At 33.2% G+C, this 20,048-nt stretch overlaps 1 protein-coding gene across 1 annotated transcript in view; it reads left to right on the top strand.

The window, feature by feature from the left end:
• RYR3 (ryanodine receptor 3) overlaps window positions 1–20,048 on the top strand; it is a 147,551-nt gene that overhangs the window by 35,272 nt on the left and 92,231 nt on the right. Inside the window, exons 20-38 of the mRNA XM_062495378.1 lie at window positions 772–964; window positions 2,728–2,944; window positions 3,168–3,272; window positions 3,690–3,793; window positions 4,218–4,301; window positions 5,560–5,719; window positions 6,150–6,297; window positions 6,394–6,599; window positions 7,252–7,426; window positions 8,899–9,107; window positions 10,273–10,457; window positions 11,147–11,183; window positions 11,555–11,715; window positions 12,245–12,410; window positions 15,206–15,292; window positions 15,676–15,902; window positions 16,966–17,767; window positions 18,260–18,460; window positions 18,726–18,828. Of these exons, the coding sequence (XP_062351362.1) occupies window positions 772–964; window positions 2,728–2,944; window positions 3,168–3,272; window positions 3,690–3,793; window positions 4,218–4,301; window positions 5,560–5,719; window positions 6,150–6,297; window positions 6,394–6,599; window positions 7,252–7,426; window positions 8,899–9,107; window positions 10,273–10,457; window positions 11,147–11,183; window positions 11,555–11,715; window positions 12,245–12,410; window positions 15,206–15,292; window positions 15,676–15,902; window positions 16,966–17,767; window positions 18,260–18,460; window positions 18,726–18,828 (3,570 nt within the window). The remainder of the gene's footprint in view (window positions 1–771; window positions 965–2,727; window positions 2,945–3,167; window positions 3,273–3,689; window positions 3,794–4,217; window positions 4,302–5,559; window positions 5,720–6,149; window positions 6,298–6,393; window positions 6,600–7,251; window positions 7,427–8,898; window positions 9,108–10,272; window positions 10,458–11,146; window positions 11,184–11,554; window positions 11,716–12,244; window positions 12,411–15,205; window positions 15,293–15,675; window positions 15,903–16,965; window positions 17,768–18,259; window positions 18,461–18,725; window positions 18,829–20,048) is intronic.

The following is a 20,048-nucleotide window of genomic DNA, read 5'->3' as shown; positions in this document are numbered from 1 at the left end:
TTAATTCTATACAAATTGACATTTGCATATTATTTTACTTTGAATATAGAGTTGAAGGAATATGACAGTTATTTTCAAACCTGTTGAAAGATCCAACAAATCGAATTAAAATTGATAAATAGTTTTGTAAAAGTTTTGTCAATAAAAATTAATAATTTCTATGCTAATGCAAACTTCATTTTTATAGTCCCTGTGTGTAGAATCTTATAATTATGAAGTTGCACATTACTGCTTCTTCAAGATTTCTCTTGCATGCACAGTAAATGATGGTTATTTTTTAGCTTGTTCAATTTGTGGCTTATATTTTAATGTGCAATTTTCAAGGCATGTAGACAAAATCCTTGGTTTCCCCATATTTCTCAGCACCCTTAAATGCCATACACATCTAGTTATTCTTTAATTGCTCTGAAAATAACACAGTGGGGCCATGCAAATGAAAGGTGTGTTTTAATGAGAGCGTATATGAATACACTGAAGTAAATTTTATTACATTAATTCTACTAATTAATAATTTGAGTTTATAATTTCCTTTATCAATTACATTAACATTGTTCTAACACTGGGTTTTGTATATAAAATATGTGTGTGCAGACACACATAATTCAATATTTTATTTCAACACTACTGAGCAATTATCTAATGTCAGAAATTATCTATTTTTGGAGAAGACTAGGAGGCATTGTAATATACTCCATTAGAAATGGCTGCATAAATAATTTTTAAAAATTAAGCCTGACGAAATATTCTGATTCCTAAATACTTTTATCCTAGGTCGGGTACCCAGAGCTGTAGCATCTGTCAATCAGCATTTATTAGCATCTGATGATGTGGTTAGCTGCTGCTTGGATTTAGGTGTACCCAGCATTTCATTCCGCATTAATGGACAGCCTGTACAGGGAATGTTTGAGAACTTCAGTACAGAAGGGTTTTTCTTCCCTGTTGTGAGCTTATCAGCAGGTGTAAAGTAAGTACAACTTAATTTTAATTGCATTCATTGCTGTCCTATCACACAAAATATTGTCCAAATTCTAGTATGATTTATTCTGTTTTGTTGCTTCAGTTCTGCCCAAATAGCAGCTGGGAGGAGGGCAGAGGAGTAATGATTTGTTCAGGGATTATTTCACTTAAAAATGAAATGTGAGCCTATAAAGTATTTGACCAAATTGCAATGTCTGGACAGTATTATTTTATGGGTATTTGGTGACCTAGGGGAAATTAATTTTGTTTCATTCCAATTATCAGTGAAAAAAAGCATGTTAGAAACACAGCACCATATTTGGCACTAATTAAGGCTCTCACTGGCTTTCTCATCAGGGAGTAAAAAACCTAAATCATCATGAAAACTGATACTGTCTTCACAGTGGGAAGCAGAACTGATGAGAAGCAGCTTTGGAATCTCCTTACTAATATTGCCCATTTCTTACCTCTTCTATAGCTAAAATACTGAGATTCAAACTTTCTGTATTCAATTTATACTGTTATCTATGTTCAATGAATTCAGAAAATCTCCTGTAGAATCAAACACAATAAAGGAGGGCTGGGAAAGGTTTAGTAAATCTATTTCATTTATTCCCCATGAGTGTCCCTACTATAGATGCATAAATACAAAGCTTTTGAAAATGTTCATTGCTTTATACTGTAAGAAATCTGCCAAAACTGGTGTAATAATTTTCTTTTTGTTTTCATTCTTGTTTGATATTGCTTTTATATTTTGTGAGAACATTTTCCTCTACAGTTAATCATGTCTGATGTTAACAGCAGATGTATGTCATCATCTGTGTCTTTTTACTGCCAGAGAAAATATTTTTTATATAGGAATCCTGAGTTCATGAGTCAAGGAAGGTGTTCTGGGGTCTTAATTTTTCTCTTCTTTTGAAAAATTTAAACAAAGTATGTTGATCTATTCTAATACTCCTATAGGTTTCTGGTCATCCCATCACAGTATGTAGGGGCTAATTCCTAGAGATAACAGGGGTTTTTTTGTTGTTTTAAACACTTCTGTGGTTTTTAACCTCTCTAGTTTTCCTACTTGAGGACCAAAGTATGCAGATAGATAGTTTTTGTAATTGCTGTTTTTCCTGGTATACACTTAAATTTATATGAAAAATCTGTATCTGAGGAGAAAAAGAACATTTTAGGGGTTTACAAGTAATATTAGTTGTGCTTCTGGAACTCATTCTCTCTTGTAATATTCAATATAATATTGTTTGCTTTCTTAATGTTTTATGGTTTTAGTGTTTTGTTTGGTTTTCTTTATTTCTCTCATGTGCCAAACTGTCTGCATGTGTTCACTGAGAAGTAACTTTAAAACTTTCAAGTAATATATCAATAGTCCCAATAGTATTTTTTAGAGTAAAAAAAACTACTAATTTTAGCAATTTAAACTAGATTTGTGTTTCCAAATCCCTTAAATCCTTTTAAAAAGTCATAATTTAAAACCATTTGATTTTAAGTGAGAAATATTTAAATACATTATTACATTGAATAATTTCTTTTGCTTTGGCCAGAACAAATTTTTCAAAAAATAGTGGGTATGTGATGGTTTTACTGACAATATCTGCTAGTATGAATGCTTGGTAACCCTTTGGTGTTTACCAAACCATGAAGCACACGTGAATTTTTTTTTAAATTATAGTAAAATAAATGCTTAGGCTTCTACATTATTTATTCATAATGACAGTATATGCTGACCATTTAAAACTAATTGCTTAATTGAAAATTGCACAGAGTTCGTTTCTTGTTGGGTGGACGTCATGGAGAATTTAAATTTCTGCCTCCTGCTGGTTATGCTCCCTGTTACGAAGCATTGCTTCCAAAAGAGAAGATGAAGTTGGAACCAGTCAAAGAATACAAAAGGGATTTTGAAGGAGTGAGGGACTTGTTGGGTACAACACAATTTCTCTCACAAGCTTCTTTTATCCCTTGTCCAATAGACACCAGTCAGGTATGTGAAGTTTGCAATAATGGGATCTATACCATATGTCTGTTCAAAATTTAAATTCACAATATAAAATTTTTTATATTATAAAATTTTAAACTGCTAAAACTCTTAGCAGTTCTTCAATTGTTTGTTGTGATATAGTAACTAAACAAGATGATCTTGGATATGCAAGGTGTGGTACCTGGAACCTCTTCTAACTTCTGGAATTTTTATGCTCTTTTCTTAGGTTGCTCTTCCTTTTCATCTTGAAAAGATCAGGGACAAGCTAGCTGAAAATATCCATGAACTGTGGGGAATGAATAAAATAGAACTGGGCTGGACATATGGCAAGGTATGTTTTGAATGACCTGTCTAGGTAGAGTCACCTGTATTAGGTTAAATCTCCTAGCAGCCCAAGCCTGGACTTGGAATTTGAGCAGGGTATGCAGTGGGGGTCTATACATTACCAACAGGTGACCATGTAAGCTGGAAGGAGATAGTGGTATTAACTTTTTTGGTGACTTTTTTTAAACATTCAAATTCCTCACGTTCCTTTGTTTTGTTATTTCATTAATTATGGAGGAGTATTTATAGTGTGCATTATAAATGAATCATGGGAGAAGGAGATTTGTATAGTTGTGAGTAGCTGTCATTGCAAAGGTAAATGACATTGCTTATACTGACATTAGTACTGCAAAGAATTTACTGGGTTTTCACTGTGATTCTTGATTCTATCAGGAAAGTACTCTTTTCTGTCACTCTTTTGCAGATACGGGATGATAATAAAAGGCATCATCCTTGTCTTGTGGAATTCTCAAAACTGCCTGAGACAGAGAAGAATTATAATCTACAAATGTCAACTGAAACCCTCAAGTGAGATTTAAATAAAAGATAGAATAAAGTTTTTGGTTTTTCTTTATTCAAGTGCATCATACTGTTATAAGACATAAAAACCTTTCAAATATCTCCTTCAAAGATATTCTGCTAATTTTACTAGAAGTCCCAGAAACCCAGTCAGACTGATGTAGAAAAACTTTGTCTCTATGGAGAGACAAAGAAAAAAAACACCAGCAAATCCTGTTGGTTTTAATAAAGTGGTAGAAATCTAAAGCCATAGATTTGTGTCTTTTTAGTCTTTGAAGTTCTTATTTACTATTTCTGATAAATTAAAATATTTGGGTTTCAAAATACCATTATTTTGGATTACTTTCATGGTTTTAATATAATTTCTTCTGCATATTTATACAATGCATGAGAACTATGATGTTGTGTTTCACTAATGCCATTTTTATGCCAGAACCCTTTTGGCCCTTGGGTGTCACATTGTTCATGCTCATCCAGCAGCTGAGGAAGATCTTAAAAAAGTGAAACTTCCTAAAAAGTACGTACCTTATGGTAATGGGTACATATTATAATATTTATGGTAATTATAAAATATTTTAAGTTCATTTAAAGAATTTTGGATATTAACTCCATACCTGATAATGGTTAGGCCATTACTTTGACTGTGATGATGTGGGAATGTGAATACTGCTGCGCTACATCACCTCCTGAAATTGTTCAGAGACAGGAACAGTCACATACTTAAAACATAGGCAACTGAGGCAGTGTTGCACCACCCTAGAATAGAGACTCCAAAGTTAAATACAACATTGCAGTGCTTTTCTGTCTCAGAGTAAACAATCTGTTCATATGATGGTAAATGTATTTACTTGAAAGAAGGTTTACCACTTTACTGTAGGACACAGAAACAGCAAGTTGGATACTTCCCATTTTACATCAGTTTTTTAACCTCCCATATGTCTTTTTCTTCCTGAATAAAATTTGTCCATGAGAAACAAAGTGAGCAGTAAAATACAGTTTTATGATATGAGAGGTGATAATCTTGGTCCATTAATTAAAGGAAAAAATATCTATTCTAAAGGTTCATACTGCACAAAGTATATCATAATAATATTTGCTATTATTCTCCTGTTAAAATACCTATTGCCTATATGAAACATCCTAATTAATGGAAATGACCTGATTTGGGCAAAAGAGAATCTGAATTTGTCTAGAAGGGCAGGTGGTCCTTATACAATATGGAAAGGTTGGAGAAGATAATAGCTACTGCTGAAAAATTACTAAACCTTTTTTTTCAGTGAAAAAGTGATAAGAACAATAGTTAAATTTTTTTCTTCTCTTGAAAAGAAATGGTAATGCAGTCCTTACTGAATAGCTAATTAAAATACCATACTTAATAATACGTAAAAGAGTTTCGTAAGAAGTCATCATACAGATCTTTTAAATAGAAATGACTTGAAATGTTTAAATGGCAAATATAAAAAATATGTAAAAAAAGTAGTTATTCAATAACAATTTTGTTGCTTTATAGCAACCATTTAGGCATGTAAATATGGATCTGAGTCACATTTAATTAGCTATTGAGCAAATAGGTGGAAAATGAGACTGTCTGCTGGAATCCAATTTATATCCTAGTAAATGACCAAATACAATGGAAGATTTTTGCAAAGGAACGGGAGAGTAGGAGATTAAAAACTGAAGAGAAAGTGATTTCCACCCTATGAATGCGTCATAGAAAGATTTAAATACCGTAACTGGGATATCTTGACTCTCTGGTTTGCTTTGTTGACTTACAGTTACATGATGTCTAATGGATATAAACCTGCCCCTCTTGATCTTTCCGAAGTGAAATTGTTACCTTCTCAAGAATTTCTAGTTGACAGACTAGCAGAAAATGCACATAATGTCTGGGCAAAAGACAGAATAAAGCAAGGATGGACCTATGGCATTCAGCAGGTAGGAAATTCTTTACATGCATTTGCAATAAGAAAAGAATGTGAGATTCTTTATTCTAGAACATCATTTGGGAGGAAATGTTAGTTAAGGTAACATATACTGACTGTCTTGTAATAATTGGAAAAGCCAGAGGTGGTTGGGAGAAGGAAAAGAAGCCCTGCCTATAAAAATCCTGATTGTCAGACCTGTGTGGTTGCAGCTGCTGGATGTATAAGACTGTATTTCCATCCTTCTCTTTCATTCTTATATTTAGGTTTTCAGTGTTTTTAACAGATAGTTAATTGAGCTTGCTTTCATAGCACTCTTCTTCATTAATGCTGTTTCTCTTCTGTAATCATTACATGATGCCAGAGTATACTCTGCCCCATTATTCAGTCTTTGTGATGTCTAAACAGACTTTTCTTCTTGTCTCTTTTATAATCCCTTTCAGGATCTTAAGAACAAACGTAATCCTCGGCTAGTGCCATATGCATTATTAGATGAACGTACTAAAAAATCAAACAGAGACAGCCTCCGCGAAGCTGTTAGAACATTTGCAGGCTATGGTTATAGTATTGAGCCACCTGACCAAGAGATAGGTATGTATTTTTAATAAGAATCATGGCCTTTTTTAGTGATAATTATAGTTTCATTTCATTAGTAAAAGTGGGGCTTTTTTTCTGTTTATTTTACAGCTGACCAAACAGTGGAAAAAGTCAGCATTGACAAGATACGATTTTTCAGAGTAGAACAATCCTATGCAGTGAAGTCTGGAAAGTGGTACTTTGAGTTTGAAGCAGTGACAGGTGGAGATATGCGTGTTGGCTGGGCCAGGCCAGGCTGTCGACCTGACGTAGAATTGGGAGCTGATGACCAAGCATTTGTATTTGAAGGAAGCAAAGTCAGTACACCTTCACCTCTTCTGACCTACGAACAGGCTAGATAGGTTTCCTCTGTGTACTCCACATCAACTACTGGAATGTTTTTGATTCATATAAAGATATCTCTGAGCTCTTTTTCACACTGGATATAGTACCCCCATTCTGGGTCTGGTCATGGGATTATGCTAACTAAGAAGTCTTGGTTTACATATATCTTCCTAGACTATATACAGCTATGTACAGAAGTCTGTCATAATTGCAAACAAGATACAGCATTCACTTACATTTATTTATTATTATTTTATTACAAAAATGAAGAAAAGGTTCTTCATTAACTGAGGGAACCACAGTCTGTTTTCCTTTTTCTGTCTTATCTGTTTTCTCTGTGTCCTTTTTTCCCCAAGTTTGACTCTTAAAGAACCGGAAGGATAATAATGACCCTGTGTGTGAGGAGCTGAATCCAGTGAACAGTAATTATCAGGTTCCAAATTGCTGAAGTTAGGGTGCCTTAGCTGCTCTATGTCCCTCTTATCTCTAATGCAAAAGTCATGATCAGTACTGTTTGCAAATTGTTTTGAGATACTGGAAAAGAAAATATCTAGGTTTCTTTATTTATTTTGCATTTAATTTTTAATTTTAGCACTGTATTTATTTATTTGGTTTTCCATTTAGGGTCAGTGTTGGCATCAAGGCAGCGGATTCTTTGGACGAAGCTGGCAACCAGGAGACGTAGTTGGTTGTATGATAAACTTGGATGACAAATCAATCATATTTACTCTGAATGGAGAGCTGCTTATAACCAGTAAAGGTTCTGAACTTGCATTTGCTGACTTTGGAATAGAAAATGGTAACTTCCCCTTTATAGTCACATGGTTATTAGAAGACAAAACAATACAATGAACAGAAAAACTAGTCTGTCATAACGACTCAGTGAGCTGAGAAATCATATTTCACTGATGTGAGCCTTCAGACTGTGCTATACATTAACTTCATAAAAATTTATTTTGAGAGTGCTTGGGTGGCACAAACTGGATTTCTTTTCTCCTTTAACCACATTAATGGAGTTTCAGCAGTCAGAGTGGATAAATCTTCTCACTGTTGCTAGGCTTTCTCTCAGGACTTCAGTGCTAAGAAGTGGTAATAATAAACATCCTGAAAAATTTCCAAAAACCTGAAAATGCAGTCTCTTATAATCTCTCTGGAGCATAAATATTCTATGTTCTTGTCTGTGAAGGACAAAATGAGTACTGTGCAATGAGAGTCTGCATCAAAAGAAAGATCTTTGCAACATAACTTGAGTCTAATTGTTTTCCTCTGTCCTAATCATAATTTAATAATTAATAAGCCAAATTTCCCTTTTTCCTGGGATATTTTTTCCTCTTCTGTTTTTGGCCTTTGGTTTTTCAAAAAGTAGTATCTACAATGACCAGAGTAAAAGAGTTTGGAAATATTTTCAAACTGTTTTGCTTTATGTTTTCATTGACATTTTCTTTTTAAGTGTATCTCCTCCAACCAGTAATAGCTTCATACCTTCTAGTAATTGACAGAAAACTTTACAGTTGCTCGCTGTTCTTTGGTCTTACCATTGATAGTTTTTATAAAGGTAGACAATGAGGGACTGCCTTAACAAAGCTGTACTGAAGTCTTAAATTTTAGGACAGAAAATCCCTCCTTTAGAGGCTGAACTGTTGGCTTTTCCCTAATCTTGTTCTAGATTCTGTTTCTGGAGGAAATGGTGAAATAAGTCAACAGCGTTTCAACCCTGTCTAAAGGTATATGGAGTTCAAAAAGTTGAGTCATAAAAAATGCCAGCATTAAGGGAGTGTGTGTTTGCCCATTATGAATGATGAAGAAGTAAACGCTGGCAAAAAAAAAATATACCTACTGATGATAAAGTAAATTTTAAATAAAAGTTTTGAGATACTTGAAACTTATCTCAAAGTCCTTTTGAAAACTTGGTTCCCTCAGAAACCATATTTAACTTTTGTTAATAACTTTGATCTAGCCAAGGTTGGCTTCCAGTGTCCATCTTGTTGTATAAAGCCATGTTTATTAGTCTAAAAATGAGAAAGATAGCAAATTAATTGGGACAGTGCCTAAGTTCTCAGGGGTTTTGGTAGGAATTACATTGAACTTAGACATTAGTATTCAAGGTAGCTTTAAATCCTTGCTACTGTCATCACTTCGTGTGCATTGTTGTAGGAGCTACAGTTTAGTTCACATTGGATGGATTTAAAATAAAGAATGTCTGGTTTTAAATGAAATGGTTTTACACTAAGTTACTCTTAAGTTTTATTTGTTTGGTTCTTTTTTCTTTAGGTTTTGTTCCAATTTGTGCACTGGGCCTATCTCAGATTGGTCGCATGAACCTTGGAATGGATGCCAGTACATTCAAGTATTATACAATGTGTGGCCTCCAAGAAGGTTTTGAACCTTTTGCTGTTAACATGAACCGAGATGTTGCTATGTGGTTTAGTAAACGTTTACCAACATTTGTCAATGTGCCAAAAAATCATCCTCACATTAAGGTAACATTACATGACAGGGAGACACCTGTTCAACGACTGTTTGTTTAACAAGCTGAGACATTAAACCCTTACTAATACTTACTGTCATCAGATAGTTTGTCATATAACTCTATTAAGTCACTCTTAGATAATTCCAGATGATCTTGTCCGTCTTCTGTTTCATTTATGGTTGTATGGATTCCTATGGATATACCTATCTGGTTTGTTATATGACTTACTAATTTATGTTGTGTTTAGCTACAGGGAACATATTAGTTATGGGGATTTTTTATATTCTATCATACATGTGTTTTCACTTTTTAAACCCTCTCTACTATATTTTTTTCTTAAATATCTGAAAATTGTTCAGCTTAAGTCTGAAGATATTTAAGTGTATCAGTGGTGTTGCAAATTCTTTCATTATGATTCACCAGTGATAGGAATTCCAAAACTCCCTAACTAATCTATCCTAGACCAGAATAATATATCCTGTCTTTTCTATAAATTGTTGTATATTAATATATTCCAAAATGATAAATTTGAATTCCTGAGGAGATTTTTTACTATAATTTCTCTAGATTTACTTTAATTTAGGTGCAGACAATTGTTTTGTAATGCTTATATCTGAATATTTCCTTCTTAAATGAAATAAATTTCACTGAATTCCAACTAAATTATCTCAGCATTTTTTTCATTGTACAAGGATTATTTCATCACTATTCCTGTCTTTAAAAGTTTTTGAAATGTTTCTATCACTGAGTTTGAAAACTCACTTTTTCAGCACAAGGGAAAATAATGTCAGACTCAATGTCCATAATGACCCTCTGAACAATTCTAATTGATATTTCTTCTCATTGTGGTAGAAAATTACTGATTCTTGTGATGCAGTTTTTCAATGATTTGTGTACTCAAAGTGAATTAGTTCAATAAACTACATACTTTTTTTTTTACTACTGAACAGAACATTTCGAAAATATTTACTGTAGTCAGGATATACTGAATCCTTTGCTTCCCTTGCTCTTCAGGTTAAATTCAGTTTCAGAGAACAAAGATGCACAGTTTTGAAGATAAATAATCATGAAAAATTTAGGTTGACACTTTCAATTTTCTCATCTTCTAGTTGCTTAATGGAAGTTTTCAGCATTTTTTGGATAGTATAATTTAAAAATATTTCTGTTATTTTTAGATATGGAGAATTGATGGAACCATTGAGAGTCCACCTCGGTTAAAAGTTACTCACAAAACATTTGGCACACAGAACAGCAATTCAGACATGATATATTGTCGTTTGAGCATGCCTGTTGAGTTCCACTCATCATTCAACTTCGGCATGGGTGTGGAAAATGCCTCCTCTGATGTTTTCCAAAAACGGTTAGACTTGGGCTTAGTTATCCTATTTCATGCTTTCAGTGTAAATGTATTATGTTATATTGTTTTTTATTATTGTATACTTAAAATTTCTTTGCACTAAACACAGATTACCACAGAATGTGTGTTACTCAGATTTTTCTGTTCTTGATGGTTTTATAAGCCACCTTTACTGTAGAATCCTGTGTCCAGACAAGAGAGTCTTTTCTACAGAGATGCATCACAAGGTCTATAGATCTTTGCTTCAGCAGCACCATTTTATCTGAATTGCTATGATTTGCAAAAGCTAGCCTGGAAAACTAGCTCAGTCTTTTGCCTATTGGATTATTGCTCATCCAAATTATTGTTCAGTAGCTCATCAATACTAGAAAAGTGCCTAATTCATTAAAAGAAAAAAGACTGTGGGACAGGTTTGTAAAGATACCAGGTATTAATGGCTCCTGCACCTTTCAGACTTACCTCTATCTTTATTTAACTGCTGCAAATCTGCCTCTTCTCCCACTCTATTCCTTAACTGCAATTATTTTACTTGTATATTTGTATCCTGTACAGTCTTTGTTAATGCATACTCAGTACCAAGCAAATTAGTTATCTAGCTAACTTACACTAGTTAGCTTTTAAGTTCTTAGCCTAATAATGACTACTTTTTTAACTTTTAAAAACAATATTTATTGATTTTCCTTTATCCGTAGAAAGCACAGCCAAGAAATTGCTCCTCCTTCTACTACAGTAAGTAAATATGTTGAGATGTTTAGTTCTTATGTTTTGAAGTAGATTTATTTGTGACAGCATGTTCGTTAGAAATTGATCTGTTGAAAGAAGCCTTTTTAATAATTTTTTATTACATAACACTGTTTATAAATAATGATGTCCAAGAGTTGCATGGCTTGCAACTTGTGTAAACATAGACTCACCAACTTAAAACACTATTCTGTTTTTTTTAATCTAAGAGTATTTAAAATGATTTATTAGAAGAATGTGAATTGCTATTATTAAAGTTTGATATATAGGAGAAGATTATTTTAAAAATCACTATTTGAGTATTCCGTGATATAACATTTTAGATTTCTATTACTAATATGCTCTTTTCCTCCTTTCAGTATTTTTACTCACTACGGATATTTGCTGGACAAGACCCATCCTGTGTCTGGGTTGGCTGGGTAACACCAGACTATCATTTTTATAGTGAGAATTTTGACCTAAATAAAAACTGTACAGTGACAGTTACTTTAGGTGATGAGAGAGGCAGAGTTCATGAAAGGTAAGGAATAATTTATAGCTTATTTTTTTTTATTTTAATACTGTTGTTTATAAGCTTAATGATATTTTAAATATTAATTTAAACTAAAAAAATTATTATGGAGTATGAGTTTTCTGTGGTCATTTATATATGAGTATGTTTTACGTAGACATGTTATAGTGAATTTATCATTAATGTTCTGTTGGAAAGAAATTTTATTTTGGAAAGAATTTTAAATGAAAGATGCTTCTTTAATTTAATATCTGTATTTACTCTGTGTGGATGAACCTGTTTGTTTTACTGTAACTTAAAAGTGCACACAGAAGCCTGTGAAATTCTTTCCTAACTATAAAAAAATAGTGTATTTCGTCTGATTCCTCATGCACGATGATGCTGATACATTAAAAAAAAAAAAAGATTTGTTAATGAGCAAACAAACTAAAAGCATAGCAAGCATCTTTGAGGATCTCTAAGTATTATTCCATTGTAAAGTTTATCTCCACCAAGTTCAGTGTGACCTATGCTTTCTTTGTTCTTGTTGTTCTTTCAGTGTGAAGCGCAGCAACTGCTACATGGTTTGGGGAGGAGATGTAATTGCTAATTCCCAGAGATCAGGTCGCAGTAATGTTGATATAGAAATCGGATGCTTTGTTGACCTGGCTACTGGAATGGTGTCATTCTCAGCCAATGGAAGAGAGCTTGGCACTTGTTATCAGGTATTATCAGATTTTCAGGAAGCTATCTAGTAAGTTTCTTGTTTTGGCACTACTTCTCTTTTTCAGAAATCTAACTGGACACCATTTGTGTGATGATAACATATTTTCCTATATCATTCTGGTTAATCCCTCTTTTTCTCTCACTTGTAAATGCTATGTTTCTTGAGTTGTTTCAATGTGTTCAGGTAATTTTTTTTTTTTTTTTACATTTCAGTTTGTGTGGTTCAGAATCTTGATTAATAAAGTTAATTCTTTAAATTACTTTTTCAACTGAATCTGTTATACAATAAAGGGGAAATAAATAAACTAACAGAAGGTCAAAAGTAGACTATAGATATAGCAATTTTTGATATGAATTAAGAAGAAACATTTGGTTCATTATTACCAGGGTTTGTGTCTTCTGCAGATAGCTGTGATTTGGGGACCTTGTGATTTGATAAGTTTCAAAACCTAAAAATCAAATACGCATGAATGCAGAAAGCCAAATTAATTGGGATGGGCCCTAAATACTATTAATATCCTCAAAACATGGTGTCATAATGCAAATGGATCTGTGGTTGACAGGAGTTTTCAGCAGCAGATTATTGAGATTTCCTCTTAGTAAGATCAGTTGTCCGTAGTAAAACACTCACGGGGGTAGAGGTTGTCCAGTGTTAGCAACAACTCATTGCTTTCTTCCATATCACCCCCTCAAATCTGTAATACAGACAAAACTGATTTTTTTTTTAACTAAATTTAATGGAACTTTTATACTGACTCCATTGAAAATTAATGTGGCAGGGTTGCACACAGCCTGTTAATAGGGGTGGGAGGTTATCTAGTCATTGCAATTTTGGAATATTTGGTAATAGCGGTCAATAATTTCAGTGCCACACTGGGAGAATAGTGAACATCAACACACTGTGAGAGGAAAACAGGTGATTGAAGTGCTTAAGCCCTGCTTTCTTGTTTTTCCAACTAGACACAAGTCAATGTGAAAGCTTCTGAGCAAACCCATGAAACTTTGCTGTGTTTCATTGTAGTGGGTGTTTGTGTTTTTTTGTTTTTTTTTTTTTTTTTCATGGAAAGCCTTTAGCTCTTCTTATCATCTTGCTAGGAGATGTATGGAAAGACAGATGTGGAAGATGCATGTTATTGAATTTAGGGTAAATACCACTTCCAGGTTTTTCCTTATATGACTTGCAATTAATATAACCATGTTCTCTGTACTAAATTTAAAACTATCAGAAAAAAACATTATTTCTCCTCTGTTTCTTCTCTTTTTCATGGAAAAATACCTAAAGTTCTTTTAGGAAATATTTTTTCAATAAACCTGTTACACCTGGTCTGCTGAAAAATGAGAATATCCAATGTTTTCTATACATATAAAATAGTATAATCCAACAAGATTGTTACAACTAAGTGTGAAATATTTAAAAAATTCTGCTTATTTTGAGTAATTGAAATATTTTTTTTGAAAGTAATGAAAATAGCGTTATGTGGTTTTCATTCCCACGTCTTGAAAATTTTTATAATAAAATAAGACCTTTAAAATATTTCAAGAAATCAAATCTCTCACTCCAGTTACCACAAATAATTGATATTTGTCTGAACTAGGTGATTATTCTAGTCTTATAACAGTTTGCATGCACTTTTCAGTTCTCTTAACTGAAGAAGAAAGACAATATTTGTATGCTGTTTTCATTTTAGAAGGCTTATAGGTTAACATATTTAAGCCAGGAAATTAATTTTTTCTGTAGTTCTTCATCCAGCTATTGAATTCCATGGATAATCAGAAAAAAACCCAATACAGCAAGCAGAACAGAATGCCTTTTCTTTTTTTTTCTGGACATGGGGTTGTGGTTTTTTTAACTTATCAAAATTTTGGAATGTTAATACCAAGTCCTATGTTATTTTGTCTATGCCCATAGTCATAGTTCTGAGAAAACAGTTTTTATTGGATCATTGGCCTCAAAGTTAGGAGTTGTATTCCTTCACAGCACAAATATTGTTGTGATCATTAGGCACAATGTCTGTACATGATACACAAAATCCACTATGATGTGATTAATATATTTAATTGAACTTCTGAAACTTTGACTTAAGTGAATAGATGTGCTTTCTTCAGCTACCCTGGAGCACTGAATTTTTAAAAATAATATACTATTCTACAATTGTATTTTTGATTCTTTATTTCTTGGCAGTGGTGGTGGGTATTCTTGTTCAGTGTTCTTTAGAATAAACTGGTCTTACACTGACATGCACTTTGAGTCCAGCTATAATGGGAAAAAAGATAACATACCTGTTATAAAAGTCCCAAACACAACCAGAAACATTTAAATTACAGCACTGTGATTCCCTGTGATTTTATAAGACTGGAGAACAGTGCTGGACCTAAAAATAAAGGGCTCTTTAAGAAAATTACATTATTCTATTTTTAGAATAGCAAAATGCTAATTTTGATAGAAAATAGAAATTTGCACTGTCCTGATCCCATGATGTGCTCTCAATCTCTAGAGCGAGTTGTTGAATTTGGATTTTTGTGAGAAGAAACTACACTGTGTTACCAAAGTTCCTCCTATAGGTGTTGATAGGACATAAGGCCACAAAACACCTGTCTCTAAATCAGGTGGTCAAACTGCAAATACTTTACTATATTAGAGATAGACACTATTCATCACTTTATTTAGTCAAGTATCTAAATTATTCGATAATGAAGTGTAAGGTATACAGTATTTACTTTATATCATATTCAGGGAGATGGGGGTTTTTTCCATTTCTAATTTTTAAAAAAATTAATCTCGTTCCGCTTCTAGGTTGAACCAAACACAAAGCTTTTTCCAGCAACTTTTTTACAGCCTACAAGCACTAACTTGATTCAGTTTGAACTTGGTAAATTAAAGGTAGGAATTATTTTTGTATTGTATAGAAAGACAATCTTTATGTAAATCTGATCTTTTAAATCTTTTTATTTGCATACAAATTCCTCCTCAGTTAAATTTGTTTAGGAATGTTGAATCAAAAGCATGACTTGTAATTTGACTTCTACATTTACTTCTGTAAATGTTATTTTATGCAGTTAATTGAATATCTGCATTTGTCAAAACAAACAAATAGTATTTGAGGATCACGCCATTAATGTTGGGGAGTTTTATTGAACTTTGTTGCAATAACTTCTACATTTATATGATTTCCTTGCTATTTAAAAGTTATACTTCCTTTTGGTGTTATGGGTTTATTAATAATTACACATTTCAGAAATAATTAATACATGAATTTGTTTCAGAATACCATGCCGTTATCAGCAGCAATTTTTAAAAGTGAAGAAAGAAATCCTATTCCTCAGTGTCCCCCTCGCCTTGATGTCCAAACAATTACACCTGTTTTATGGAGCCGGATGCCCAACAGCTTCCTAAGAGTAGAAACAGAGCGCGTCAGTGAACGCCATGGCTGGGTTGTACAGTGTTTGGAACCTCTGCAGATGATGGCACTTCATATCCCAGAAGAAAACAGGTACATTGATAATGAGATAAAATTGCTTGATGTGGACAACATACACTCAAAAAAGATGTCAGCCTATTGATTAATCCTGCCTTGCTGAATGTTTACCCTATGGTTGTTGAGAATTTCTGATCTTACCTGATATCGTATCAGATATTATTGCATTCGTGAAAGTTAAGTAAATACGAGAGACCGAACTTTAATGCCATGTACCAAGTTTTGCATGCATAAAAGAAAGCATAAGAATTAGATTTTATTTAAATGGAAATTGAAATAGCGTCTCTTAAATCTGTAGGTCTTTAAACATAGAAATTTTTCTCAGTTTGAGAAAAATAAGCATAAAGAACTTTCAAGTACAATTTTGCTGATTTTTTTTTCTATAATAGAAACCTTTAATCTCTTCCTGTTTTATCTGCACTGAATTTACATGAATTCAGTTCTTATGTTCTTATTGACAAGATCATGACATTCTTTGATTTTCATTAGGTTTTATCTTCACAGTGAGGATAATAAAGATGTATCCAAACATCAAATGTCATAACCAGTGAAAAATCAAACTATCGGCAAAAGCATAGCAGAAAGGTTATTTAACAGCTGTATTTTTATTAGTAATTTTAAAATTTCTTTTCATGATTGAAAACTCAATTTTGTTTATTGTTAATAAAACCGAATTCAAGAAAAGAGTGAAAAACACTGTGTATTGTGGAAAAAAATCAACCAGTAATCCTGGGTAAACTAAAAAGGCACTGTTTAGTAGTTGTAATAATGCAGGTTTTCAGTATGCCTTATACGCCTATTTAAAAAAAAATCTAATTTATAATACATTCCAAAGAAGCATCTCCATCTTAGATTTTGGGATTTTTTTTTCCCTATACAGTACTAATTTTAAACAGTCTCAAAAATTATTTCCACCATTCACTGTGTTTTAGTGGTGCACATACTAAGATAGTAACAACTTTTATATTAGTGGTTTGAAGAGGAACTGACCAAAATGTTCAGAGATTATAAAACCATCATTTTTCAAAGTCTTTATTCATGGAATTGACTGGTGTTCTCTTTCTTTATTTCTTAACAGATGTGTTGATATTTTGGAACTATGTGAACAAGAAGATTTGATGATGTTTCACTACCACACTTTAAAACTCTACAGCTCAGTTAGCGCTCTAGGTAATACTAGAGTTGCTTATGCACTTTGTAGCCACGTGGACATATCTCAACTATTTTTTACAATAGATAATCAATACTTACCTGGACTTCTGCGTTCTGGATTCTATGACTTGCTCATTAGTATTCATTTGGAGCATGCCAAGCAAACCAAGCTCATGATGAGCAATGAATTTATCATTCCAGTTACAGATGAAACTCGAAATATTAAACTATATCCCGATGAAACAAAGAAACATGGTTTACCTGGAGTAGGGCTTAGTACTTGTCTTAAACCAGCCTTTAATTTTTCTACTCCATGCTTTATTGCAACCAATGAAGATCATCAGACATCCATCCCAGAGATACCCCTGGAGATTCTAAAGTCCAAGGCCATAAGTATGTTAACAGAAGCAGTTCAGTGTAGTGGCAGTCATATACGAGACCCTGTTGGAGGACAGGTTGCATTCCAGTTCGTTCCTGTTCTTAAACTTATAGCAACACTGCTCATAATGGGTGTTTTTGATGATGATGATGTGAAACAGGTGTTACTCCTCATTGATCCCAATGTGTTTGGAGATCACAAGGAAGAATCAGAAGAGAGGACAGAGAAGGAAGAAGTGACACAAGTTGAAGAAAAAGCTGTAGAAGCTGGGGAGAAAGCAATCAAACAAACAAAAGCTCCTGCAAAGGGTTTGTTGCAGACAAGATTACCAGAATCTGTTAAGCTTCAGGTGACCATTTATTATAAATATGTTACTTATATTCTGCTTTTGATGAAGAAAAGGATTGTGCTTTTTTTCTGGTCTCTGATTAATACGATTTGAAGGTCTTTAATTCTATTTTGCCTTTAAAGCTTAAATTAATTTTAAAAAAATTATGATGATGCAGTTCTCTCTATACCTATCTCCGCTCAAATAGATCTGTGAAAACATACTTGTTTCATAAAAACGGAAGGGTTAGACCAGGTGACCCTTAAAGGACCCTTCCAAGCCAAACTAGTGTGACTTCTAGATATTTTGAATGCATAGATTGAAGGATTATGTGTGTGATATAATATTATCAATCAAATAATGAAACTACCATTTTGTCACCTTTACAGTATTAAAACAAAATATGGGAAAAATGCCTCTCATTTTTACAGTCTGATGCAATGTATAGTATTTACTCATGTTCTTCCCCAGAGTTTGTAAAACTGTTGAGATTGTTTATTTTCTCTACCCTAGATGTGTCATTTACTCAATTATTTTTGTGACTGTGAGCTACAACATAGAGTGGAAGCAATTGTATCATTTGCAGACCGTTATGTATCAAAATTGCAGTATAACCAGAAATACAGGTACAACGAACTCATGCAAGCCTTGAACATGTCTGCTGCTTTGACGGCCAAGAAGACTAAAGAATTTCGGTCTCCTCCTCAAGAGCAGGTAATATTGAAAAAAAGAGATTGAATTAAAGATGAAAAAAAACCTCTTTATGCTGACAAAATAAAGTCCTGACTTGCTGGAGAACCAAAATGAATTTGAAAATAAATTTATCCCATGCCACAAAATGCTGAATGTTGGAATCCTGAAACTTGCGTTCTAGAAATTAAGCTGTAAATCAAAGTTATAAACAGGTAAAGTATGGCTATATACTAGAATATGTCTTAGGCCGTTTCAGTGTTTTAACTATGTTTTAAATCCCTTAAAGATTAATATGTTGCTGAATTTTCAACTGGGAGAAGATTGCCCCTGTCCAGAGGAGATTCGGGAAGAACTATATGAATTTCATGATGATCTTCTAATTCACTGTGGTGAGTGTCAAGTTGATACAAGTTTTGTTTGTCTTTTTGGCACTTGACAGATCAGTTGAAAAATATAGTAGCATGAGGGTTTTTTTATTAGATGCATTACTGCCTACAAAGTGACTTTACTGACAAACTCTGGTATATATTACAGAATTATGGGAGGCCTGTGTATGGTTTTAAGTTTCACTGTTAAATCTCTATTAAATATTATCTAATATTATTCTGTTTATATACCATTTTTAGACTTACTGGGGGAAAATAATCCAAAAAAGAAGACTGGCTTACCTTAAAAGATTTATATAAGCACATATATGAGTACAAGCAGACAAAAGGTATTGAGGGAACACAATAGCTGCAAAGCTGAGTATCAGAAATTTAGTTTAAAAAAAGCAGATGTGGACTTCTCTGCCTGCTTTAGCTTAGTTTCCTGTTGTAAGCATAACTGTGAGACTCAGTCATTTTAAAACACTTGCACTGCATATTACAGCTTGAATTTAATTTGCATTTCCTGTGTAATTTCATGTGGGTTTTTTGATGTCTATTTCCGTTAGTTTATTGAGTTTCTTGAGATCTTAGTCTAATTCAGACAATCATGGAATTAGTAACATTTGTAGTCTGAGTCATCTAATTATTATTGTTCATTCCCAGCAATTATGCAGTTAAAACTGAAATAAACAAGGTTTTTCCATTGACCTACTTGGTAGATATATTCATAGTTACTCTTCCAGTGTGTTGATTAGTTCTGTGGTTTTTGGCATCCATCTTGTCCAAAAAGAAGGGACCAACATCCTTACAGTGAATTGACAGAATCTCAATCTCTCCCCCAGGAAGAGCATGATATTCCTAATGGTTAGTTCTTTCTTGTCCACCTTTTTGCTTGAGGTCATTATCAAATGTTTGCCAACACAGTCTTATAAATCTTTCTTTGCTTGTTATCCCTAAAACCAGCATTACCTGGTTCAGAAATTGTACTGTTTTAATGACCTTTGATTACATTTTCATTTTCTGTTTGGAGGCATGGTGCCTCCTAAACCATTCTGTGCTTGTATTGTTAAGGCTTCTGATATTATTTGCACTGCTATATCTGAGTACCCTCTTAGAATCTCCAGCAACCAGCAAGCTCTGATTTCATGATAAGCCAGTTATAATTTTTTTAATTACCTCAGCCAAAGCTGAGTAGGTTTGCTGGAATCTAAGTTGTGCTCCATCAATTTACTTCTGAGGGT

Source organism: Cinclus cinclus, chromosome 6 (genome assembly GCF_963662255.1).
Source record: "Cinclus cinclus chromosome 6, bCinCin1.1, whole genome shotgun sequence".
NCBI classification, from domain to species: Eukaryota; Metazoa; Chordata; class Aves; order Passeriformes; family Cinclidae; genus Cinclus; species Cinclus cinclus.
Note: the sequence above shows the minus strand (reverse complement) of the source record. Positions and strands in the feature narration are given on the sequence as shown.